The sequence below is a fragment of the Anas platyrhynchos genome, chromosome 3 (assembly GCF_047663525.1).
Source record: "Anas platyrhynchos isolate ZD024472 breed Pekin duck chromosome 3, IASCAAS_PekinDuck_T2T, whole genome shotgun sequence".
Classification (NCBI taxonomy): Eukaryota; Metazoa; Chordata; class Aves; order Anseriformes; family Anatidae; genus Anas; species Anas platyrhynchos.
In genome coordinates, this window is record NC_092589.1 from 58,321,866 (window position 1) to 58,349,102 (window position 27,237).

The window sequence follows — 27,237 nt, forward strand, 5'->3', positions numbered from 1 at the left end:
ATGTCTTTTATTACATACACCACTAAGATCTAAATAGATACACAGTAAATACAGAATACTATTTGTAGAAGGAAAAAACCAATACATACACTGGGACCACAGTATCAATTTCCAAGCAATTCCTGTTTGTCTCTCTACCCATAAATGTGTTAGAGTGAAATGGAAGCAGTTTTGCTGAGTGAATCAACTGTGAGGACTTAGATTTGGAAGACCAATTCCTATGATTCCTATTTCCAACTCTGCTGCTAGCTTGCACGTTACCTTGGGCAACAAATATCATCGCTCCGTGCTTTGGTCACTATCTGTTTACAAAGGGAAAATAAAACTTACCTTCTTTTATTTGAAAAGGTGAAAGTGCTATTGAAAAAACTTTCATCACACCTAGTTGTTTTGTATGGGAACATACCCAGATCAGAACTATACATTGGATATTAGGTTAAGATTATTAAACAGTGACATATATATTAAAAACCCTGTACCTATATTTTTTTTTTTTTTTGATTTTATTTTTTTCCCCACTTAGCCTTTGGGTAGAAGTGTATAGTGTACCTTAACACAAAAGTACATATTCACAGATGTACTGGGTTACAGTACAAGAACTCACCTGTATGGCTGCTTCGTTTGCAATAAGTGTTTGTTGTAGATTTTGATTTGGATGTTAAGTAGGTTGAATTGGAGCCAATGGAACTAGAGGATAGGGATTTCCCAAGATTATCAGAACTCTTCTTTATAATATTGGTTGCTGTCTTGCTCCAATCTAAAAAAGATTGAAAAAAAATCACATAAAAAATTACTATTGGCAATTGTACTAAGGACCTAATTTATTCAGTTATGAACATTTCAAGTATCAGATGTGTTCCTTGATGCTGCTTACCACAAACGGCCTATCCTTTTTCTGTCAACTTCTTTGGTTCTTAAGAAATAAACTAAATATTACAACCTGATTAACTTGGCTGTTTACTCCAGTTACTATCTATGATCAGTAGTTAAAATTGGCAGCCCTGCTTTTAACATTCCAACAAGCATTTTGTTGGATGGCAGAACTGTAAGTAAGACTCATATTTCCAGGAAGCATAAGAGCAGTGAAGATATGTAGCAGCATAAGGATGCCAAAGGTTCATCACCTGAACAAAGAAATCCAAAGGGATTTCCAATAGGAAAAATTAGGAACAGAAGCATTTACAAAATCTGTTCATTTGAGGATTTGATCTACTGATGTAGACAACACATACAGGCAGATTTTCACTTGTTGTTTAGCATTTTGTTGCACTATTAATAACAATGAATGATAAAGGTTATTCAGTAGTTCATATTTGAATAATTTTGTCAGAACCATTAATACAATAGGCTTTTATATTGGAATAACTTCTAAAACTAAATTAAATAATTAAGACCAATAAACTTACTGAGGAAAACTGACATTGAAAATCTCATCACATGTTTACCAATACCAGTATCGTGCAGAATAAATCTATTTAACTATTGTATCATATACTTGTGGGTAGGCACAGTTAGTTTCACACAGTGGTCTTACTGCTGTTACCATTCAAATTCACTGTATTACAGTGAAAAACACAAAATGGATGAGACATCCCAACCAAAGATATGCTGCTTTAGCCTTGTCTTAAATCAAGACAAAGATTTTACCCTAAATCATTGCTATAGATTACTGTTGTTCTGATCTAGATATGACAGCATTGCAAGGCTTTGGTTTGTTTCTTGCTTTGCTTGATCATAACATGCCCTAAAGTTCACTTCAATCAGATAAATATGCAATATTACATTTGGCTTATACTTCACTGTTCTGCCTGCAGACTGTGTCAGGTTCACAGAGAATAAAACCAGGTGAGGGGTTGGTTAACACTTGCTGTAATGACACCACATTAAATATATCACCGACACATTTGAATCCTTTAAGTTTTTGTTTCTGTCATTCCCACAGGCTGCCCAACAGCAACATAAATTATGGAAATAATTTGATTCATCTGTGTTTTCCAGTTCAGGAGTTAGAGCATGAGCCACATGGAAACTGAACGTATGAAATAATTTGGATGCCCATTCAGGATGAATATGTTTTTCCTAATTTGTTTTAACTCTGAAATCATGAGTCAGATTTTCTTACTGTAAAGTGAAAGCATAAATATTTCATAGCTTACAATGAGAATAAATCCCCTAAGCAAAACAGAACAAGACAAAGCAAAGTTCTTGATTGCAAAGCAGTTGCTTACAACCTTGAAGCAATCCCTGGATGCCAAGACAGAAAGGACACAAAAGCATTTGGAGCACAGCTATAATCCAGGATAGGCTGTTTTACCTCAGTAAGCAACGAGCTTATGCCACTTTACATCATCTGTGGAGATGAACCCCAGCCATTGTGCAGGAATCATACAAACAAGAATTACATGATCCAGAACCAATATATATATAGCAAAGCACAATCAAGTTGCTTAAACACAGGAGTCTAATGCCATCTGAGATGGCCAAAGGTAGAGGAGACTATATACAGTGACCCACTCTGAGGTGTCCAAACCAATTGTAGAAGTACTCTACAGCCATACAGATAAAGATGAACATCACTTCTGGAACCTAATCAGGCTTCTGCTAAAGGAAGACTAAGGCAAAAGACCTCAGGGTATTCCTGCTTTTTAAGAATCAATCCTACATTAACCTAATAGTGAAGAATTTAGTCAACATAATTTAGTCAGCAGAAGAAAGAGCATAAGATTGGCTTTTGAATGACAGATATTTATCTATTTATTTATTTATTTTTAAGGCTCCAAATGGCCTTCCAAAACCATGTGTGTCACCAAACCACTACAAAATTTACCAGCTGCCTTCAAGAGAAAACTGAGAGAAGATCTGAGACTTTTTATGAAGTGATATCTGAAAATTCCCTTGGCAATTGCTATTGCTAAAGTGAAGTGATAGCCTATGATTAATCAATTTTTCCACATCTCTTGCTTATATTTTATTACATTAAAAATAGTGTAGCAGGCTGATCACCTGGACTTTCAAGCCTATTGTGGTAAATAAGGAGGGGAGCTGTGACTTGTTTTTACCTGAATTGTCTGCCAGTCGAAATCTGCCACAACAGAGATGTCTCCTCCATTGTTTCTGCACATTTTCTTTCATGGCACAATGGAATACAAATATAAATAAACCTATGACAAAAGCAAATAAAACATGTATTTTAAATATATAAACAGATTGACTAAAGTCTGGTAACAAAAGACTATGAAGTACAAGCAACGAAAAATCATGTCTAAGTTTTCCTCTTGTCATCTATCCATATGCCTCATTTAAAAGATAAGAAAATTAATTATAGTTTTCCCATCCTGTATCTGCTGTACATATGTCTGGGATATCAGAAGAGAGAGAAGAGAGCCCTTTTATTGACATTGCTGCTTCACCTCCAGTGGTTATTCTACTTTTTTAGCTTAGATGGAAATCATTAAAAGGTTTTGATTTTGAACCAAATGGACCCAATAGGACATTGCAGCTAGACTGCAGGGTAAGCACAGACAATATTTTGTTAGCTGGAAGATATTTTATCTCCTGTCCTATACCCACAGATTTATAGGCTATGTTCTTTCAAAACCTGAAGATTTGAAATTGACACTAAAGGATGCCAAACAAACAAACAAACAAAAAACACTTGGATTTATGATCATCACATGCACGAACTTGAAATGATTATGGTATACTTGAAAATGGTAAAAATATGCCCATAAGTACTAACTAGGTGTCCAAATACTTCTTTTCTTCAAAGAAAATCGCCTTGTTTGTGCATGTAATTACAATAAAACGTTTAAGAATGTTTTTGTAGATTTCACTTTCTTTATGCAATCGTATAATCCCTATTTTCAGAACAGAAGATGGGCATCTAATATCTGATAACAAAGGCTTTGGTGGGGTGTACGGTACAATTTCATCATCCTACAGAGATACTTTGGAGATAAATATAGCAGCTGGACATTTCATGTGTTCTTGGCACTTCCCAGGCAGGCACCAGCTGTGGAATCTTCCGTCCTTCCCGGGCCTGGCCTATTCTTGTTCTACTCTTATTCCCTGGGAGACAGCCAACCCAAGGCTGAACACCTGATGGCAAATGTTACCACCAAATCCCTCATGATTATATCTTAAACATGAATAAATATTACATAATGTGGGCAAATGTGGTTAAGTGACGTCCTCTAAGATTGTACAAGATGATCATGAATAGTTCCATACGCCAATGCCTACTATGTTTCAACTGGTAGAATGCAATGGCAGGGTATAGCTTGGAAAAATTGATTTAGAGCATAAAATTATCCTCTCTTCTCCAAAGCGCTGAGGTACAATTTTACATTATGCAAGTCATGTCCCATGAATGGGACTTGTATTTGCTTATGGCCCTCAATCCAGTGGCCCTCAATCCAGGCTGAGACTATCAGTAGTCTCAGTGAGGTCAGAGAAACAAAACAGTTAACTTCATTAACTTTAGAAGGTTGTGTAAAGGTTGTGTAATGAAACACTTTTTTTTTTTTTTTTTTTTTTTTTTTTTTTCCAACAGCTGATGGGAACAAAAAAAAGAGAAAAAGAAGCACAATTTAAGGAAGGCAAACATACCTTAATGCATACCATATGCAAGCTCTGTTCAATTCTGGTTACTGTGTTTGCACTTAGTAAAGTAGTTCAGTTTGTGCTTCACTTTTAACACGGAGTAATTCCAGTGCAATCACTAGCGGCTTTTACTTACTGAGAGGTATGCAATTGTTTGTGCTCTAAGTACCTCCTAGGACTTCTGTGCTTCTACAAACTTACTAAATTGATACTTAATTAAATTGAGGTGAATGTTTGGAACGTTTTGAATGGTTAAAAAAGAAAATGTCTATGTCTAATGTATTACAAAATGAATGCATAGCATTAAATACTTTGTCTTTGCCCTGTCTGGGCTTGGTTTCTTTCTTTTTTTTTTTTTTTTCCCCTCTGTATTTCATTATTCATTAAGTTCACAATGTGCTTTAGTAATACAACTTTGGTTTTGTTTCCCATATCCAAATCAGACCCTAGGCTTGGCTCTAGCTTGGCTCTGACTTGAAAGTATTTGGCTTGCCCAGGCATATATATGAAATGAACAGCCAAAAAAGAAATGTTCCCAGATTTTTTACTCTGAGTGTCAAAGAGAAAAAATCATTTCCTTTGTAGATGCAATAGCAAAGTATAGTAATACCAGTAGTTGCTTCAATTTACTTTTTTCATTGCCAGTGTGTAGAAAAATAGGTTTACAGAGGCTGCTGGTGTAGCTTAAAACAACAGTGCAGCTTTCACAAACTCAAGAGAGAAAACAGACAAGTTTATGGAGAGGTCAGTAACTAAACTCATGGTAATACCAGTGCTAATACCTTTCTGCTGATAGAAAATGCTACCTGAAGCAAACTCTTCTTTTTCCCTTGCACTATTTCATCTTGTTACTGCCAGGTCCGTGCTACACCAGATATAGGTGATTTAAAATGTCCTTTTCCTTGTTCCTTTAGCTTTGCCCAGCTCTTTCTGACACAGCAATATGCATTTTTCCAGGATTGTTATCTTCCTGTGCTTGATATGACCTACCTGAACATATACTATCATGCCATCTTTGCTACCACAACCCATGAGAATATCATCATTCATCTTCTTCCTGCATTTACTCCTCAGAGTTTTTGGTTTCATCTTCTGACTTAACTGTCTTCCAAATACTCATTTTCCATTGAACAGTTCTATCACCCCACAGAGAATTAAGCAGTGGTGGTCAACCTTGTGTGCACTCTGCACAAACAAGCTTATTTGATTGTGCTGGAAATTCTGCTTAAAGAAAACTTGGTGAATTTGATCCTTGGCATGCTTTTCAGAATGTGAATATTTTCATGTTCTTCCCATAATTTAATCTCTCTAGGCCCTTCTAAATTTCTAACACGGACACATTACAGCAAATACTTCATTTTGCTCCTAAGGGAGAATCAGAGTCTGCTCATTGGAAAAAAAGCCTTTAGTAAGAACACCACATACAAACATTATTTTGCCATTTTGACTAACATTTCAGGTTGAAACTGAACCAAGCCAAAAACCACAACATTATTCTCTTTCCACGAAAGCTCAATAAATCTTTTAGCTCAGTAAATATGTCTCAACTGTAACAGATAAAATCCACACAGTTTTATATTAAGTAATTTTTCCATTAGGGGCAGATATTTTGCTGACCCTAGGAATTTATTTATTATTTTATCTCAATATTTGTGTGGAAAAACACACACTCCCCCAATGACATCCTTGTGTTTAGTTCTGGTATGTTGTTTTTTGTTTGTTTCTGTGCATTATTATTATTATTTTAATCTCAGCATGTATGTGGTATAATACATACTCCTCCAATGACCTTCTCATTATTTTTTTCTTATTTTTAGTTGTTCTTTATTGGTGATACACACAGGGGTGGAGATCCTTATGTCATTTGGTACATATGCAAATCAGCTCCAAGCCAAAATTCTTTTAAACGACATCTATATAATTCTGTAATTTATAATGATTAGATTACAATTTATAGCATTTTTCAGAAGGACAAACTGTGTAGAAAAAGTAAAATATTCAAACTTTCAGAAAAGAAAACAAAAGGAAGCTACCTACAATAGTTACTCTATTTTAATTAAAGAATCAAAGAATATCACTTATCTCTGAGCTCTCTTTCCACCTGGAAACAGGACTGGATTTTTTTTTATGAACATTCAATTTCTTAATAAAATAATTCTGAGCTTTACAAATTCCCTACAGGAATAAATTAAAGAAAGAGGCTTCCTATATTTGTTATAATCAGTAAAAGGAAATGTTGAAGGTCATACAGCATCTATCAGCAGGGATCACTGCAGACTGTTAGCTAGGAACAGCACTATTTATAATACAGTGCATTTTATTAAAAAGGCCTTGAAATGTTAATTGATTTAACAAAGACCTTCAACCCATGTAAATTTATTCCACAGAATGTAAAACTAATGATGTTTTAGTATCAGGGAAAGATCCAGAGAACTTGGATCACAGTTCTCTAGTCAGACCTAAGATCTCCCAGAAGAGTAACAACTCAGATATTTTTTGTTCACAGAAAAGAAATTCAACTTACCTTGCAATGAGTTGAAAATTGAGAAGAGGTACTGGAAGGGCAAAGTTAAGGGACCCCAGGCAAAAAAAGCAAAGCCCCATGTCATGCCCAAGAGGAAAGTCAGGCTGACCACGCTACGGAGGTTCCTCAGGATCTCTTCCTTTAGAGTCCTATTAGTTCTTTTCCCATTCCTCCCACAGATTTGCACCATCACCACCACAAACATGGCAACATTTAAGAGAAACATGATTCCAAAGTATCCAGCACAAGTCACATAAAAGACAACTTCATTCTTGATCCAGCAGCTGATAAAAAAAAAAAAAAAAAAGGAAACTATGACCATTTTAGGTAATGCAAAATATGCTCCAATTATTTATGTGACTGCAAGGAAAAGTAGCCTGTGGTAAAATTTCAAGTGAAGCCTTTGTCCATTTTCTGTTTTTAAATAGGATGACGTTCAGTGGCATCTTAATACACTATAGCACATACTAGCATCTTGTCAGAAATCTGAGTGTTGCACTTCATTTTAGGTAAAACTAATTAAAAAGAAAATCTGATCACAGATACAAGCAATGGGAATTGCAATCTCATCATGCAACTCAGTGCAAGTAGCTTCACCACCCTTATCAGTGTGAAGCATAGCATGCTTTAATAACAGAATACTCAAGCTTGGATCTTCAGTGACAAAAGTTTCTGTCACTTCAGCAAAAGGAGAACTCATGGCTCTAAAGAAGAAGCAGTATGGGTAGTCCTTTGAGATGGCCATTTGATAGTCAGTCTTTTGAGAGATCTAGCTTATACCTCTGTCATCAAATAGCTACAATGATTACCATTATACCTTAATAAAAACCCAGAATGATATTTTATTTATCATGACAAAGCTTTGCCAGTCAAGGAACATAAAATGTGGTAACAGTCATATAAAAATGTTGGTATTTGGAGTTTATTTTGGGACATTGAGAAAAAAACGTAGGAAGCTAATGACCTACATTGACAAAGGCCTACTTTATTTACAAAGGAGACTATTTTTATTTTACTTCTTTCTTGCTCATGACTAGAATATGCAGCTTTCATTTTAAATAAACCAAAACAGGTATTTTAATTTTTGTGAAACAAAATTTATAATTACTCTTTTGTCAGAAGTGTTTTTGCACCTCACTGTAATGTAATGTAGATTTCTCTCCAATTTTTCTTATGTTCTTCTTTTCCTTCAGATTCAAATAATTTAGAAGACAATTTTGTCCACTTTCCTTGTTTTATCCACCTATGACTTTCCAAAGTAATCTGACCAATGCTTTTTTGTTGCTGTTGGTGGTGGTTGTTTTTTTTTTTTAGATTGTAAATGCTAAATTTTAAGAGATTAAAAGTACTCACAAGTTGTCTCCTAGTTGCCCGCTAGCATCTTTGCCATACAATTGTTTGCCATAAATCTGACTTGCATTAGTATTTGTGCTTGATAAAATAATTGCTATCACTAGAGCTGGCAAACCTGTAACATGAGATAATTGTAGTTAGCTTTCAAATCCTTTAAACTTTCAAAATCACCATGCAAAGCAGAATTATGGATGTTTCCATCACTATTGCTATAGTATAGAGTATACTGATGTAGTTCTAGGTCATAAAACTGCACAGAGAAATAGAGGAAAATAAATCATTTTTTTTCAAACTGTACCCATGATTAAAGCTTTCAAAGTACTTAATAACCATTAATGAATTAGCCTCATAATGTTCTTTAAGTTAGGAAATGTTATTTTAGTATGTGATAAGTATGTGATAATTCTCTCAAAGCACTTGAACAATAATAAAGTTCTCATAATAAAGGGAGAAAAAGACTAACAAACTACTAAAAATGAGATATAGTGAAGGGATGGAATTGGGGTTTGTTTTTGGAGGGATTTTTTTCCAGAGATGCTGATGTCATTTAATTAGACTGGGAAACCAAGAAAAATGATCTTCATTTCTCCTCTGCTTCTTTCAGCTGTAAATGTCTTCTTTTTTTTTCTAAAACAATATATACCCTTTACTTAAATGTGTCCAAAAAATGAAGTAAACTGTACATTTTTTATTAATATAGTATAGGGAATATTTAGTGAAACTAACAGACAACTATGTGGATGAGGACTATGTGCAGAGAGGTTCAGCTCACAACAAATGCACATTTCCTGACATGCCTTATTTTACATGCCTTATCCCTGCAATGACAAAACAGTTTCAAAGGGGAAGAGGTTAATTTGCTTTTCCTACCACTCAGTCCTTGTCTGCTTCTGAGGTTGCCAAAAAGGATGCTAGTTACCAATGGAAAGACATCAATTATCAGCTGGACTGAGGTCAGTGCTCTAGGCATGAGGTTAATGGTTTTGTATTGTATTGTATTATTTCAAACACAATATGTGCATTCAGGAAGAAGGCACAGATTCCTGATATTAAAAAAAAAAAAAAAAAAAAAGGAAGAATAAAAGCCGTGCTGCTTGAACCTCACAGTTGTTTTTCAGCATTACATTTTCCAATTCAGTCCTATATTGTACACTATACAGGGCAGGCAGGATCTCTCTGTGGTTTAAACACTGCTGAAGCACAGGAAATTTCTGATTCCACCATAGGGTTTGTATTTTTCAGCAAGGAATTTCAGCATCAGATTAGAGCTTTTAGAAAGTCAATGCAAAGATCCCCATGGGCTTTGTAGTAACTGCAAGGGTTTCTCAATTCATTGTGTGCCATGGTTCTCCATCTCTTATATGTCTGCAACATGTTGGCCTCTCTGGAAAAAACAGCGTATCCAGTCTGCTGCTCCTTCTCAGGCAGAGATTGGTAGTTCTGGTGTGTTTGCACAGGAACTCTGGTCTTAGTGACACAGAGCACTGCCTCTATGCCAGCACCTTGGTGGGGAGGGAGAGGCAGGGGATGAAACTATGCTGATTTTGATTCTGCTTTGCATCTGTGATAATGGTCTTTTATATACCGTCATTTCAAATAACACACTATGTAAAAACTGTGTGTACTGAACTCACCCCAGCCAATGATGCAAAACTTCAGTATATAACGCCGTATATAGGTGTTAAACACTTTAACTAGAGCAATGTACATATGAACCGCTTCTAGTCCCATCCATGTAAAGGTGGCCAGAAGAAAAAAGTGCAAAAGTACAGCAACAGCTATGCAGAGGCCATCTATGTCGAACGATGCAATCCAACCATCAAGCAAGAAGATCAAGTTGAGAAAGAGCAGAGCTGTGCTCAAATTCATCAGAATTTTGGAGGGATAATCTCTTCGCAGCTTCCTAGTGAGAGAAATACAGATGTTTATGATTAATTGGTTTCAGTTACCCAAGTTGCTTACAGCAGTTAGGTTTATCAGTTTACAAAATAAATAAAAGTATAGTTATCTCCTCTTAGCCATAAGCTATTGTGGTAATAAGGCATAGAGACATGTCCTTCTCTGTGATATTGCTGAAGCCTTCTGCTGTATGTTCTAAGGGAAAGCCATCGCTTGTTTGGCTTCTTAATGAACTACTTTACTGCCACAATATTTTAGCAATTGATTTATTATTTATTATTATTAAACTTTCAAATTAAATATAATACAATGCAGTTTGTACCTTAAACAAGAACTTAAGAGACTTAAAAAAGATCTTTCTTTTTTAGAAATATAACTGTCCAGAAGATTATGTTTGATCAATTTACATACTAATCTTTGGTTAGTTTTCAGAAGATATTGTTCAGTCTGTCCGTCCGTCCGTCCGTCCGTCCGTCCTTCCTTCCTTCCTTCCTTCCTTCCTTCCTTCCTTCCTTCCTTCCTCTCTCTCTCTCTCTCTCTCTCTCTCTCTCTCTCTCTCAGGAAGACTGAAGATCAACTTAATTTTATTTTTTAATTGATACACATTGAAATCTATGAACTGAGGGGCAACTTCTGCCATCTTGGACCAAAATATTATACCATAGGTAATGCAACAGGAATGCAATAATTAGAGATACCTAGAACTATTTTTGAAGATCTCAGAAGCCTCCCTTTTCTACCCCCCCGGGAAAATATCCTTCCTTAGCAGCTACTCTGTTTTGTCCTACTCCAGATAGAATTGTTCCTCTGTGTTGATGTGATTCTTTTCTCTGTTCACAGAACCGTATCATTCCAAAACTTTTTAATTCCTTTGAGTCCCTTGCTGAAATTGTTGTAAAACTTCACAAATTAGCTTCATTTTCTTTCTCTTCTCCATTTCCTTCTGAAGGGCTTCAGAATGTAATTTTTCAAATCATAAATTTTTCTTTTTTATTCAGACCTACTATGCTTGCACAAGCAGGTTTGGTTTGGTTTTGTTCTTACAAAAAACCTGGCTGTGGATTTTATAACACATATCTGATACTGTAGGATGTCGTACACACCAAAGAGAAAATTTTGGGATATATTAGCCTTGTTGCCTGGTCTCAGCAGCACAACATATTAGAAACAGGAGGAGAGAGTCTAAATGTCCCTTGAAAAAAAAGTTTCTACTTATACCATTATGCCCAGGATTATGTAGTGTATTTTTTTTAAAACATATATTTCCCTTCCAAGGCAAATAAAACACACCAACCATGTTGTTCATCACAGAGAGGTACTTCCTTTGTGACTTTTTCTGACAGAATCAATACTTACTCAAACGCAATATATGTCAGAAGAGTTGCAGCTGAAAATATAGCAGATATCCCACAGCCTATGTAAGTGATGAAAGTGAGGATCTTGTTATTCCGTGGGTCTGTTTCTGTAGTGGTTCGCTGAAGGTCCTATGTGAGACAGGAGGAAGATGTAACAGTTACAGCAAACTCCTTTTTTTCATGAGCACAACATTTTTGGTTGGTTATTAGACAAATAAAACTCAAAAACACTGGCAATAACACTATAACCCTGACATTAGGGTTCATGTTTATCAAGTTTATAGTTGTTACACCTCTTACTTCCTTCCCATAGCTCTTGAAAACATTGTGCTGTGAGTATTATAACTGCTGGGTTAAGCAGACAGACAGAGCCTGATGCTGATCCTTATAATTCAGTACTAGGAATTCAAATGAACTCCTGTGGAAAAAAATTCCCTCTTCAAACTTTTTAGTTCAGTTGCTTATAGACACCTATTTTAAAGAAGATATTTATGTTGAATGTGTATTAAAAATGTAATTTAAAAATATTCATAATGAAATATACAGAATTCCGGGGAGTTTCTGACATCACTTCTTGCAATTAAAATTTCATTAGTTAATGCAGCTAATCATCTATGGGTGAAAGCAAGGGCAAGATATTGCTCTTCAGTTTTATAGTCTGTTTTGACATGCAAACTACAATTATAAATGTTGGTCAGAAAAGTAGTGACAAAGACAACATTTCAAAACAACAACAACAAAAAACAGCCAAAAAAAACAAACAAACAAACTGGAAATGAAGCAGGAACATCTGGAGGATTTTTTTTCCAGTTTTCTGTCCAAATGTAATTTAGTATTGTCTGAGAATAAATGCCAGTGTTATTTCCTTCTTTAAGGAAAAGAAATAATGAGAATGTTTGGATCTATATCACCGTGGAGTAAATGTGAGCAAATACTAGCATATAATGGTGTCTATTCTACAGTCAGTGTAACTATTATCCCAAGCAAAATCATCTAGCAAAAAGATACCAACAAAAGACTACAAAACATGCTATTCTTCATAGAAAAATAAAGGAGCTGTATGCAGTTTTTTACACCCTGTCCCAACCTTATATATATAAAGAGAGTGTTATCTGAAAGCAATTTAATATCTAAGTGAAAGTCAGAAAAGATTATTGAAATGGAAAAGCAATTAAAACAGTCAAAAATGTGTACAAAATCTATTGGAACACAGCCCAAATTCAAAGAACTTCTGCCTTATTTCCTAAAGCCACAAAAGCATTCAGGGAAGAGAAGGGACTCATTGAGTATATCCTAAAGAAAGCCTTTTTTTTTTTTTTCTCCCCCATTCAAGGATGAAAAGTGAAACAAGACTGCAATTTAGCTTGCAAAAAGACAAAAAGCTTATGACTATTTCACATTGACATCTGAACATGATGTGAAGAGAGCAATTCTGTTAGGAAAGCTCTGGAAGGCCAAAGCTGAAAAATCAATGTCTGTAGCTTCCTTGTGCAGTTAATTCCTATGTGCTACTGCAAAAAGGTAAATCAAAAAAATAATAAAAATCATTAGGGGTATAACTCTGATAAGAAGCCAACATCTTTCCTGCAGGCTTTATTTACAGGGCAAAGAATATCAATTTCTCACCAAAAGAAATTTCAGCCTACTTTTGAAGTTTAAAAAATCACCAAATTTTAAGGTCAGATTGCAATAATCCATCTTTTTCATGTTGAGATTTTTTTCTTTCAAAAACACATCACGCAGGAAAATTGCTGGAGATACCTGAATACTAGAGGAGTCATACTGCTGAGGCTGAAGGTACCTTTGTCCATCTTGATATGCTAAGCTCTACCAGCCATTTAAAAGTGAATAGCAAATACGGTTTTACAGATTGCAAAAGAAGTTATTACTTTTTATTTTTTGACATCAAAATGATATAAATCTTGTTGGATTTGCAAGCAAAATTTCCAAGGTGCAATTTAGCCCCTTGAATGAAGGGGATGAAGGGGAATTACTGTGCTCTTGTCTTTTCATTGTCATTAAAAATTTTGCTGACTGCAGGATATTTCCTGAAAATACAATGCTCTACTTTTTGTTCTGAAACAATGTCTAAACTTGTTATCTAAAAAATTCTTTTCTCTTACTTCCCCTCTCCCCCGTAAATATTCACCGACTTTTTAATTTCTCTAGTGAAGGGGTTAGTAATGGGCCTTGGTGTTACCATCCCTTATTCTGGCTTTGGTTTTCACCTATGTCCTGGCTTTGAAGTTGGATTTTTTAATATATTATTTGCATTTTGGTATCACTCTGAAGTCTGAGCCAACTCTTTTTATGGGCGCTTTTTTTTTTTTTTTTTTTTTTAATTTTATAATAGTTGTCCACTTCTTTCATTTTCTTTATTGATTACCTTATCCTTGAATACTTATCATTAGGTACTTTGTTATAAAACAACAACAACAACAACAACAAAAACTATATGATAATAATGATCAATAACAGAGAAAATGTTTTAAGGTTAAAATCATTTGCAAAAGGAATAACATATAAAACATGAATCAAGAAAGTTGTCTTGGCCCAAGAGAAATACTACATTGCAGTTCCTAGGAAAGATAACTTAGTGAACAATGAGAGTTTGCTTACCATTAGGACCCCAAAGTGTGTGAGGTGGTTACACAAGCAAACTGTCTCATTTTCATTGGATTCTGCTTCCACTTTGCAACCCGTAGGGTTCCAGCCACCATTGCCACCTATGGAAAGGAAACAAGAGAAACCATGCTTTCCAACAAACTTGTATTCTTCTTTCATTGGATTCCTTGCTTCATCTTGTGCAAATGCAGAAATGCATATATAATAAATATATAATATCACTGAATATTAAGAAGTCAGTAAAGAAGAAACTGTTAGATTTCATAGTTTTTTAGAGAATTTCACCAGACGTGTCTCAATAATGGCCTACTGAGCAGAAGCAATAGTTGGAGATTTATAATAAAGGTAGGGAGATTTTTAGTTATTGGTGGATGAATAAGGCCTATGTGTATCATGCATTAAGACACACCTTAGTTTTACCCAATAATACCATGGTTTTACTCCCTTTTAACACCATGAAGTGATGTCTGCACATACTGCCCTCCTATTCACATATCCCCAGGCGCAAGAAAGCAGAGGCCTAGGAACAGAGGGTTGTTGCTCTCTGCAATATGTAATGCAAGTCAGCATGGATAGAGAGAATCTTTATCTTTATCTTTACCTCCATCTTTATGAAAATCTTTATATACAGTTTTTTAAATTACATTTATTAATATATAAATAAATACTATATATAATATATAAATACATATAATATATATTATGTATATATTAATATATAATATATTAAATATTAGTATTCATATCACATTTATAATGTATATATATTTTTATATAATTGCATGCATTAATTAATAAATACAGATTTAAAATATTAACCAAATTTACATTAAAATATTTTAGTAAGAATATTTAACATCTTCTGTTACTAGTGACCTTACTAAACAGAAGAAATTATACAGTTTGAAGATTTATCTAACTCTGCAAAGACTAATAGAGAATCAAAAAGGGTCAAGACTGAGACTGGTTATACAACTTTGACACCTTTTTTCCCAATGTAAAAGAAATGACAGTATATTTAAACTTACCATTTTTATTCATATCCCAGAAGACACAGGTAGGTTTAGGATCTTCCTAAGAACACATGCAAAAGTAAACCTTTTATACCTCTTCAGATATAAATCTCATCAACATGTATGCATTTTCAGCAGATGTTTTACTACATATCTTTTCATTTGATGAGCAGTAGAAAAAATATTATTTTGGAGTGTTGAAATTTTGTCTAGTGTTAAACCAGACCTTATTCTCCTTAGGAAGGCATTTGCCGTAATTATAAATCACAGAGCACTGCTCATCTTCACTCTTCCTTTTCCACATCCTCAGAATGAGAAGTTTTATTGTCTCACTAAAGTTATCCATGAGTATGATGTCTTTACAGACCTTAAATATTTTTAACTGTTTACTTCCTCATGAGTTCTCAGTGAATCCTTAATGTAAATGGCCTCGTAACTCTGCAAAAGCCTGCTGAATCTAAGTGGAGGTTGTTGTGCCTCACCTTAAAATAATCATTATAATGAAATGTAAGGTGAAATTATGTGAAAATTATGAACCAGGTTCTCATTACATGAACAACCTTCTTAGGTATTGCATACCAACTTCTTCTTTCTTAATTTCTCTAGTGCTATTGTCTCTTTTGCAGTAGCTACTGAGAACTGTTTAAAACATCACGAACCAAAAGGTTGTATTTTGACCTTATTTATGTAAATTAATTCTAGTCATCTTTTTAAAATGTGGTTCTGCCCATTCTTCATTTGCAGGAAACCGTATAACAACAAAATCTTGGGGAACTATTAAAAAAAACAATTTCATTATGGTCAAAGAATTTAAGTCTTTTTAAAGTTCCAGTGTAAAATGTAGTGTCCCTGGTCATGAACATGGTCACAAACTGGTTGTGAAAAATGGTTTTACCTAGAATTATTTGCATAAATTGCTTGTGAATAGCAGAATCAATAGTCTTTCAGATAAATACTAAACATTAATGGATTGGGAATGTGTGAGGATGTAGAAGTGATTTATTTTTACTTTTCTTTTTTTCTTACTTATCTTTTTGTCAGAGATTTTATTTCCATTTGGGTTTACATTCAATATATATACTCAAAATCCACCCAAAGCAATGAAGCTGTATGCACAGCCTTTACTATATATAATCTACGCTCCTGTTCCTCTGAATAATCAGTTTCTTACTTGAGTTTTGGTATGCTTAATCGTAATCTTCACATAATCCTGAAGATCCCGAATAGTTATGTTTCCAATACTGCATGCCACAACAAAACTGGTCAAGTTGGCAGGAGTTTCTGCATCCTTTAAAAGATTCAGAAAAATATAAAAAATGCTTACAAGGCACATAACATAAAAGCCAGAGTACAGTTTTATTTTTGCAGCATGCCAGAATAAATAAACTGTCAGCATTTCTACAATTTCAATCATGTAATATAAGGACATTTTGTTTATAAAACTAAATTCTGGATTTGCCTCATGGAAGTTTTCCTATTTTCGTTACAGTCATAAATATATTTGGACATTATTATAAAGAAAGGTTAAAAGGTATACTTTCCCCTTTTAATCTTTTTGTGTGATGACACTAACTCAAACAATGTGGCAGAAATGATTAACATACATGTATTTCCCTTAAAAAAATGAAATAGCTTTCTTATCTTATTGTTGTTGCTATCCTTTTTACTAGGTGTAAAGTTTTAGGAGAATAACCTCTTTTCTGTATATAGTTGCTAAGTCATCCTCCATCTTAAAATGAAAGACCAAGAAGTAGTAAACAAACCCAAAGCAATGCTAGATAGACACTGTAAGATCTTATTTTATCATCAGGAGACTGATGATATCAATACCATTTATAACCTGCAGTGAAAAAGTATCAAGTGGAGAATTTTCCAAAAGAGATCTTTTCATTGGAATCTGATGATTTATTAAAATGGAAGTGTTTTGCAAGTAGAATTTTCCTTTGAAGAATTTCCATTAAAGTCTGAATAGCTAGAAGCCTGGTTGACCTTATGGGAAACAAGGAAGTTAGGACTTCTAGTACACTACCTGCTGCAGTTGCCTAAAAGTATGTGTTCACTTTAGAGGCTTTAAGGTATCCTCCCTCGTGTCCAGTAAGTCTGTTATAGGTTCATTGCCGCATCTGTCAGGCAGTACTTGGGGTGATGCAAATGGCACTGTTCTCTTTTGTTTGGGGAACCAGTGCCTACTCCCGCACTAGGATGAGCTGTGTCACACCTTGTCGTTGTCCATTCCTTTCCATTGACTGGCACTGAGGGCAGCTTATGGACAACAGTTTAGGTGTAAGTATCTACTCTGAACACACCTACCATATGTGAAATGAGTCTCACCCTGAATAGCTTAACCATCAGATTTCAATGAATGACAGGATAAAGCTTGAGAGCATTTTATCAGTTGCAACTAAAAAAAAACAAACAAAACACACACACAAAAAAACTCCAGTGCTGTAAAGTATGATGTTTCATTTTTACAGTGAATGTTTATAGAAAATACCGCTAATAACAGTAGAATGCTATTGAAATTGGAATAAATATATTCGTGGAATAATTTTATACTAATGCATAAAGTCATGGGGTTTGAGACAGCATGACAATATTTTTTTTTTTTTTGAGACTGTCATTAGTCTTTTTTTTTGACTTTATTTTTACACTTCCTAAAATGTGATTTTCACACATTTTAATTAATCTTATTGAACATCACACATGAACAATTTAAAAACCACACAAAATACTGCAGGGAATTTTAGTTGTAATCTTCCTTCCTTTCTTCCTTCCTTCCTGGACACATTTTGACTTTGTATGATTTTATGCGATTATGACAATCATGTATCTATATTGTCCCGGTTTCTTTATTAAATATATTCATCCTGTTTTTCTTAAAAGTGGCCTTAAAAAGAATACTATTTTAAATAGTTAAAGATACTTTAGGGTGTATTTTAGAAGGCAACTGAGGGCCATGAGTATTTTCTTACCTAGATTATCTTAAGAATCTGGATACACTGCCAATAGAAATGATAATATAGGGACAATACAATACTACAGAGTTCTCCGGATGTACAAGAGCCAAAGGTCATTTAAAATACTAATGGGAAAACAAACTGAAGCCTTCTGAGGCTTAGCCTACAGTTCACTATGAAACAGTGTTTCCCTATAAATGAACTTTTTTTTTTTTTCAAGCTGTGAAACTCTTCCTCTTTTTTTTTTTTTTTTTTTTTTTTTTTTGATATTAACCATGCAGGAAGTATTTATAATTACCAGGTGATGGGACCCAAAGGAGAAAAATAGCAAATCCACCTGTATCCCTTCTGTTTTCAGACACAAATACTGCTGTCCTTATTCCATAACCAGGATAACCAGGTTGTCTTTAAATACATTTGGGTAACATTAAAAAATGGTGTGCTTATGAGAACACATGAAAAGAACAGTATGTATAGAAAACAAATGTTCTCTGGACAGTGACCAGCAGCCCAGAGTTTCAAACTGGATATAAGTAGGCCATTGGACATGACTGTCAATAAACTCTTTCAATGAAAAGAGAAAGAAAGAATATTTAGCTGTATTACACACCAAATTCCCAGCTGATATAAAAGAACCCAACTCCACTGAACATCAAGCACCTATATCAATGCATTGCTATGGAAGATGTGCCCTTTAAAAGGTTTTGCTACTTTACACTGATTATAATCAGCTTGGATATAGCTTGCTGTTGATTACTTTTAAAAAAGTTTATCTCACATGTGACTAGAATGTGCACTCAAATTGCTCACTCTAATTCAATGTGGATGCTATGGCTATTTTGTCACTATGATATCCCTAATGCCCTAATGCCTACATTTGCTATCACCAGCTCATTCCTGTAACTCATGAAATGCTGTGAAATTACATTACAGGAAACATTTGGCAGCTGCCTTTGACTCATCGTAGCTGAAGCTACTTCAAACTCATTAAAGTTTACCTGAAAAAGGCCATTCTTATTGAAGAAAGTAAATTGAGCCCTCGATATAATTTCAAAGTCATCTTGACTTAAATTCTTCAATAAACTTGGTGGCAGAACAACAGAAGCAAAGGCATTTGTCTGGTCCTTGTCAAAGTCTATCTGTTAAATAAAAACAGCACAAGAAAAGAACATATTCAAACAAAAAGTAAGCCATCTACTGTGAACAGCTGGGTTCAAACCCTTCTTGACAATATCTAAACCATTGGACTAGAACTGTTAACATTAATTTTACCCGTACTTATGCAAGAAATAATTCAACCAAAAAAAAAAAAAGGCTTAGGATTTTTTTTTTCTACTCTCGCAGTATGAGATTAATATTCTGCTGCACAAAATTAGTAAATAAAACAAATAAAAAAAAACCCTCCTCCACTGCTATAAAGATGATTTGGAAATACTGATATGGCAATAATGGCAGACATAAATAATTTTCAGTAACTGTCAGAATACATTCCCTTATACCAAACAATGTTGAGAAAAGGAAAATATGCTCTGAATCCTTCTTTCTTGAGTTGTACTTTTTTTTTGTCTTGATTTGAACATCTGAATTAATTTTCTTATTAACTTGTCTAGTTTCTCTGTTAAAAGAGGGAGACTTTTAAGTAAGTAGTGTCACCTCTCTACATCTATGCAAACTCATATTTCATTAGCTTTCACAAAGCAATTCTCTGACTGCATACACTTACACCATGGCAAACTCAAGGTGTGCCACCCTATTCATCAAAGGTAGAAGAGTAAGCCACCTAATATATTATAAAAGTGTTCAATAATTTTACTGCAAGATAGGAAATTCACACTCCTTACTTCTGAGGCAACTGTTATTTATGCCTCTCACATTAGCTAAGAGAAAGTTACAAGTTATAGGCTACTGATTTATTTAAATTCTAAATTTAAATTTTTCACCGACTTACTGTGATGAACAGGCACCACTGGAAATTAATAACTAGTAGTTCATAAGTATCTCCTAACAAAGCTAAAAGCACTTGAATAAAAGGTTTTCAAGGTATAATTCTGCCACATTAAACAGAAAGTGCGCATGTGATAAAGATGTCCCAATAGGTACTGTCTGCAAATGAAGTGGAAGAGGCTTCTATGAAGAAGTGTGGATGTATTACAGGAACGATTTAATAATATGAATCACTAAAAGCTAACTCAGCCAAAGTTTTGGCAAGAAACATAAAGACACAAGGGACTAAAATAGAATCTTTCCAAATTGCCATGGATACATTTGCTTGATATCTATGAAAGAAAATCTGGAAACACTCTGACATACAGTTTGAAGAGTTTAATGATCCCTGATGAGCCTGGTCATCACATCACTGGTGAAAAGACTGGGCTTTCACAAAGGAATCTCCCTACAGCAAGGATAGCAAGTGTCTTTCCTGATATGCATGGAAAATACAATTTGTGACCACAGCTGCTGCTGACTTTACTAGTAGAAAAGTCATCTAAGATGCTAAGAGTTCTCAATCAGTTGCTGGAAATGTAAAAGTCTGAGAACAAATTCATATTCCAATAGGAACATTATAAATAATTTGATGGAATTTGGATTTTATGATTATTTTAGACAGTGTTGTAATAAATGATTCCAGGGCAAGAAAATTCCTGGATGTCCTCAAGACACAGATGGTAATTCTTATTATATGTGCGAACATCCCAAACCTCATTTCAGAATTTTTCCTTCCCTCTTTCCATAAATACAGAATGAAATCTAGAGGAGAATTGTTCCTTTGATAACAATCAAAGAACAATCACTTATTGAGCTTCATTAATATGAGAACTAAACAAAAGTAGATTTAAAATCAGCAAGCAATTCAAATAAAATTGATTCAAAGAAAGTTTAGCCTAAACTTCTATGAATATAAATATGAGAAAACTCATACATGTAAATTAAATCCATTTGCATCTATTTAAACCAGCGATTGACTTTAATTCCAAATCTACATAGCAAATAAAAGACTGATAGCCTATAGTAGTACTACTACTATTAAACAATGTCTTTATTAATTAATTAATTTATTTATTTTTATAGTAAAACGTACTTTATAAAATTAGGATAGGATTGTTGTTTTGCCAATTTGCTACAGGAATAAATTTGGTCTATTAGATACTTATACTCTAGTGATTATTCTTTTACCAATATCATAATGCCATGTTTTCTCTCAATTCAGATTTGGGCCCTCTGGCCCTAATTATAGGTGTTTTTGTTTGTTTGTTTGTTTTTTCCCCATTTAGTATTTTCTGTATTTTTCACAGAAAGGGAGTTTGTGATTACATTACCCCTATCATAGACTTATATAACTATGAAAAATACATTGGACTAAATTTTTTAAAGTACTTATGTTCTTTAGATGCAAACAGGCATGTCCTGAAATTGTTTTAAAAAGTCCAGGCAGCTCATTACTACAGATTTCCACAGAACCTTTAGAAAAATCCCGGCAGATGCTCATGTATATCTTGAATGTTATTTCATAGCTGTTAGATGTTTGTGCATTTTCATTTGTGAATAAAGATGAAAAAATATCTTGAGGTCATGGCAAATATCTAACTTAATGTCTAGATAAAGTAGCACTGAAGACCTGTCCTTTGATTTTTGGAGCTGATTGGTCAAGCTCCATGTGAGTGTCTTGAACACCCTTGGACTTCCCAAATGGCACAAGTCTATGAACCTACATGTGGATGAATGATTGTCTTTAGGCCTTTGAAGTAGGTGTTTACACTATACTGTTGAACACGTGTTATACCTGCAGGAAGCTACATGTAGATATCTGTATTATTCTAAACATGAAACTCATTAATGGTGTTTTCACTGTACAATGGGTAATACATTAGACTGTTAAAGATTATTTTCCCTTTTAATTGGAAAAGATAAAATCTATTCTGGATTTGCAAGCAAATTATTTTTCATCTCTATGGATTGTGTACGTTCACCTGTGTTTCCAGCCACTCAAAGATGTACTGCATTAATCTGCTTGGATGATTGTATTTATATTAATCACTGTAAACATCCTTGGCACATTTCATATTCAAACTGCTCATACCATACCTGGAAATCAGATGCATTATTCTGTGAACTGACACTGAAAGTAGAACCTTTGAATGAAGATGAGTTTATAGCAGACACTCCAAGTGCGAGGTTTCGTGTTGAAATACTCATGGATGGTCCGGTGAACTGAATTTTTAAAGCTAAGGCATCAATAGTTTTTAGAGCTCTAAAAACAGAAATAAAATTATTTTTAAAATTGAATAAAATTGAATAAAAAATGATAATAAAACAATGGTCATGTGTGCTCTTTATGTATGCTCTCCACCTTAAGGCTGTCCTCTGTGTATCTGTCACCCACCTTTATATTTGCAAGGAGACTGTTGGGTTGTAAATTTATGTCTGTTGAACACAAAAGGTTTTGATTGACAGAAAGTATCCAACTACATATCACTGGTCCTGAAATAATCTTCCAGCAATATGTAAATCTGTGCTGTGTCATTCATCAGCAGACTTCTTTTCCATATTTTTGTTATGCACGTTAATTTTAGCACAAGAAGAAATATCTGTTTTTATCATTTGGATTTCTTTTTTTTTTTCATAGAAATAAAAAAAGTTTTCTTTACTGCAATTCTATATATATATAAAGAAGTTGCTCTTGAAAACTTCTCTGAAACACAGAAATACTTACTCTGATGATGATGCTGCCAATACACTGTCTGAACTATTTAGAATATTGGAAAAAATTGTCACCACAGTAGAACCCAGAGATTCATCAATTTCTTCATCATTCACAATTTTTTTGAGCTTCTGGACAACATCATTTACTTTGTCTGAGGTTAATTGCTGCCCTTCACCAGTGAGATTCAGAAGCTGATTGGCAATATCAGCTGCATTTTCTGTAAGTGTACACATAACATGAATCAAAATGAGAAAAAAAGGAAAGCAAGGAATATATATATATATAAAAATTTCTCTCCTTATCCTCTATCCTTTTTTTTTTTTTTTTTTTTTTTTCTTAATGAGAAAAACAACTTCTGTTCCCCTATTGAAGAGGAACAAATGTATCCCAAAGTCACTATTACTTACAAAATATTCACTCTTTTAAACTTAGGGGAGAAAGTCTGACCCCATTATGAATGTTACTGGTTCCTTCATATGTCTGAACTCTTAATCAGAGAGCTGGCAAGCACAATACACAAGCAAATTTAAGCAGAAGAACCTTCCTGTTCAGGAAAGTTTGAAATTGTGTCCTGTGGCAAATCATTAGTGTAAACCGCTTTTTAAACTATGTTTGGTGACACTAGAAAAATAATGTAAATAGTAATATTGTGCAACTTCAAAATATTTATGCGATAATCACAAATAAGATTTGGAAAGACCATCAGCCTCTGTGTTTTTGTTGTTGTTGCTTTTAATGTTGTATTTTATAATGTGGCTTTAGCTACATTTACCGTAGAATGTTCATTCTACAGTAAAAAATATTTTCATATAGCCTGACTGTAAGTACTCATCACAATCAACTAAACTAGGTAGCCAGGCTCCCCACAAATCTCTACCAGTGGAGAAGGAAAAAGAGTCTTCTCCAAGAAAGCAATGCAGAACAGCAGCTTATTTGAGCTTTGAATTACCTTTGAGAGTATCTCTCTCCTCTCTAACTCTGGCACTAAAATAGGGGGCCATAGGTCAATAGGGTTCTCTGTTTATTTTATTATTCCTTTAAGTGCCAGAATGACATCAAAGGGTATTTTTCAAATGGAGAATAAATTTGAAAATGTCTGATCATAAGTTCACAGAAAAGAATGAGTCTATGAAAAAGACGTTCCATTGGAATGTCATTCCATATGGGCACTGGAATTTTTTAAAAGAATTTCTGAATCTAAATATCAAATCAGGGCAACCATCCATTCTTGCTTAAATTACCTGAAGAGTTTGATTTATTTCATTAATTGATATCCAGAGCTTTGCATTGATGGGCTGGAATCAATTTGGTGCACTTCCCTAGAGCTTAAACACTTTGCACTGATTTTTTAAAAAGATTTAGCATAGATGGGGAAGATAGTCCTTAGTGTAACTTCCTTATGCTAGCTAGAAAACAAAGAACACAAAACTAGTATTTTAGCCAAAGATTAATATGCGTACACTTACCTGTGCAATTTCTAAGATCTGGTTGGCCCCAGTATGATGTATAATTCTGCAGACCCAAATAGCTAAAGAAGAAAAATGACAATAGCAACATTATGTAAATGTTTTGTAATTGTTTTGTAGGTGTCATTGTGGTACAATACTCTCTATTCACAAATTTCCTAGCAACACAGCCCCAGCTGAAATGAAATATGTATGCTAGACAGTGGAAATATGTGACTTGTTAAGTGACAGTGCTGAGAAGAAAAAAAAAAAACATACACATGTAACAGTTCTTTTGGACAGATTCCCATCTGATTCCTATGCTGCCTATGCTGACTTGGTAAACTGACTGCATCATTCTGGTCTTCTATTTCAGAAAAGACCCAAGTGTTGAAACAAACTATTATGTCCCTATTGTGGCCTAATCAGATGTTATTTCTATATTTTTTCTTTGATATAAATAGCTTTGATCAGGTCAACAGCAAGTGGTAATAGCTCTCAGAAGAACATGAACAGGAGCTATGAGCAGATAGAAACTTATGCTACCTGTGAAAACCAGAGAAGGTCATCACCAGGTTCAGGTCCAAAGTGAGTGGCAGACATAAAGAGACAACATATTTTTTTCAGAATGCTTTTTCTATAAAACTTTACCGTAGAAAAATACCCAGATATGGCTCCAAAATTAATCATTTTTCCCTAGGTTTTCTTTTTGGACAATCACGCCACCTATGCCTATGGCAAAGGTAGGATGGAGAAAGGAAAAAAGTTATCCTTGGTAACACATAAGAGAATAAAGATATTCCTTGGTTGATCACCTTTATTGTAATAGCATACTATCTTCTCAGGGAAGCACAGGGCTAGAAGACACCATTGGTACAGCTTCCTTTTTTTCTTTTTTCTTTTTTTTTTCTCAGAAAAAAACACACCATACTTGTGCTCCATATTGGCAAAAGCTAGTGGAGGCAGAGGCATGGAAAGCATATCACAGTGCAGAGCACAGTAGTTTTCTTTTTAAAAAAGTGCTGCACACAAACTATCAATGGTATTGTTTATACCACAAATGAACAATAAAGATAAGCAACACTGGGGCAGCAAAGGCCAGAAGCCTTAATTTTTAATGTTTCTGAGGCTCTGACATAAAAACAGTTTGACCCCTACACTACTTACTTTACAGCAAACTTTGGTCAATCAGGATCTAGCAGTTCTTGTGTAAGATTAAGAAACTGAGGAAGTGAGTTAGTTAAATGTAATTGCTAGTTGCTTTCCTGTTTGGCACAAAACCTCAAAGCCGATTCATATCCATGTTGCCATATTGTTTGCAAAAAGTAAAAATTCTGGTCTTCTCAGAACATGTTCCAGATGTAATGTGGGTGGATGAGACTACTGTGTTGCATTTAATTGTGATCATCCTAAATACTGAAGAGATTAATTAATATTGCATCATTGCCATGTTCAAGGCACTCAAAGGAGATCAAAGTTGTATTGTTTTAGTAATATATCAAAGGAAGTAATAATATTCCCATTTTACAAATGGGAAGTGGAGATACAGCATTTAAATCATTTGTAGATGCTCACAAAGAAAGCTTACATTAGGAGAAAATTATCCTAAACCTAAACCTAAAGATGTTTTATCCTAAGCCTAAACATGTACAAACCAATCGTTTGTAGATGTTCACAATGAAAGCTTACATTAGGAGAAAATTATCCTAAACTTTAAACCTTAAAAACACAAGTCCAAATCTTTAAGTGTTAGACTAACACCACCTTCAGTTATGACCAACTACTAATAAAATTCTTGTGTCAAAGGATTTCTTTTTCTTTCTTGTATCTGGAAGAGAAGTTCTTGTTTAAACTAAATGCATGCCTCATCTACATAGAGTTTTGTTGAAAATTTCTTATACAAGTTAGACAGTAGTAGTGGAGTGGTAGCAGATGTTTGATTTTGGCAACATAAACATCATGACTTGAAGAAGGCAGCTCTGCAAGAAATTACTACTTTTATAGTCACTTTGATCATATATTAATCATGACTCTCAATATACCCTACAGAAGTGGTAGATGACTTTTATTTTTTATTTTTTTTTCCACTAATGACGTACATGTCCTTACTGTACACACATGATCCCTCACAACATGAAAATCCTTCTCCTGAAATATGATATCAGTTAGTGGCATCCATTACAGAGAATGTAGTTTAACATAACCAGGAAGCTGCAGCTGAAGCTCTTAGTTTCTGTGGTGTTTGACCACCTACCAGGTTCTTGATGCAATCTGAACTGAGCTCCCATGGCAAAATGTAAAGTTAGTCACAGTTGGTCTAGTATCTGGCCAAAAATAGTTTGGAGGGTTTTCTTCAGCTAAACATTTTTCTGTAAAATAAAAATATATCTGGGTTAATTACAAATTTCCTCATATGACATCTTCCATTTCTTGTTCTCAGCTGTTCTGCAGCACACACGTCTTCAAATGAAATGCTTTGATGTTATCTATAAAGTGGTGGTAAGGGAAGGGTTCACAACTGGGGACAAAATATACTGCTGTTGCTGAAGGAAAAGCCCAGAATGAGCACGCTGCATCCACTTTCATTCCGCCAGCCTCACCCTCCTCCCTTCCAAAGGAAGGGCAATCTCTGACTGGAAAATGAATGGGAAAAGATGGGTGATACGCAAGAGCTAGAAGGAAATTTATAAATTTTCATTAAGGACAGCAGTTGGCAGAAGCACAAACAAAAAGGGTTGAGGAGTGGGCATGAGGGGCCTTGG

General features: G+C 34.4%; 1 protein-coding gene and 1 long non-coding RNA gene across 11 annotated transcripts in view; one reads left to right on the forward strand and one right to left on the reverse strand.

Annotated features, from left to right (window-relative positions):
- LOC119716404 (uncharacterized) overlaps window positions 1-2,903 on the forward strand; it is a 51,861-nt gene extending 48,958 nt beyond the window's left edge. Inside the window, exon 6 of the long non-coding RNA XR_005264335.2 lies at window positions 2,774-2,903. This is a non-coding gene — a long non-coding RNA (uncharacterized lncRNA). The remainder of the gene's footprint in view (window positions 1-2,773) is intronic.
- Window positions 1-27,237, reverse strand: part of ADGRG6 (adhesion G protein-coupled receptor G6) — a 120,955-nt gene that overhangs the window by 6,657 nt on the left and 87,061 nt on the right. For all 10 annotated transcript variants that reach the window (XM_038176570.2, XM_072035961.1, XM_038176569.2 and 7 more), the window contains 14 exons: window positions 26,730-26,844; window positions 24,497-24,558; window positions 23,040-23,247; window positions 22,412-22,577; window positions 19,327-19,467; window positions 16,543-16,659; window positions 15,387-15,432; window positions 14,353-14,459; window positions 11,735-11,862; window positions 10,114-10,382; window positions 8,480-8,594; window positions 7,127-7,410; window positions 3,060-3,161; window positions 605-757 (listed from right to left, as the gene is read on the reverse strand). In XM_038176570.2, coding sequence (XP_038032498.2) covers window positions 605-757; window positions 3,060-3,161; window positions 7,127-7,410; window positions 8,480-8,594; window positions 10,114-10,382; window positions 11,735-11,862; window positions 14,353-14,459; window positions 15,387-15,432; window positions 16,543-16,659; window positions 19,327-19,467; window positions 22,412-22,577; window positions 23,040-23,247; window positions 24,497-24,558; window positions 26,730-26,844 — 2,013 coding nt within the window. The remainder of the gene's footprint in view (window positions 1-604; window positions 758-3,059; window positions 3,162-7,126; window positions 7,411-8,479; window positions 8,595-10,113; window positions 10,383-11,734; window positions 11,863-14,352; window positions 14,460-15,386; window positions 15,433-16,542; window positions 16,660-19,326; window positions 19,468-22,411; window positions 22,578-23,039; window positions 23,248-24,496; window positions 24,559-26,729; window positions 26,845-27,237) is intronic.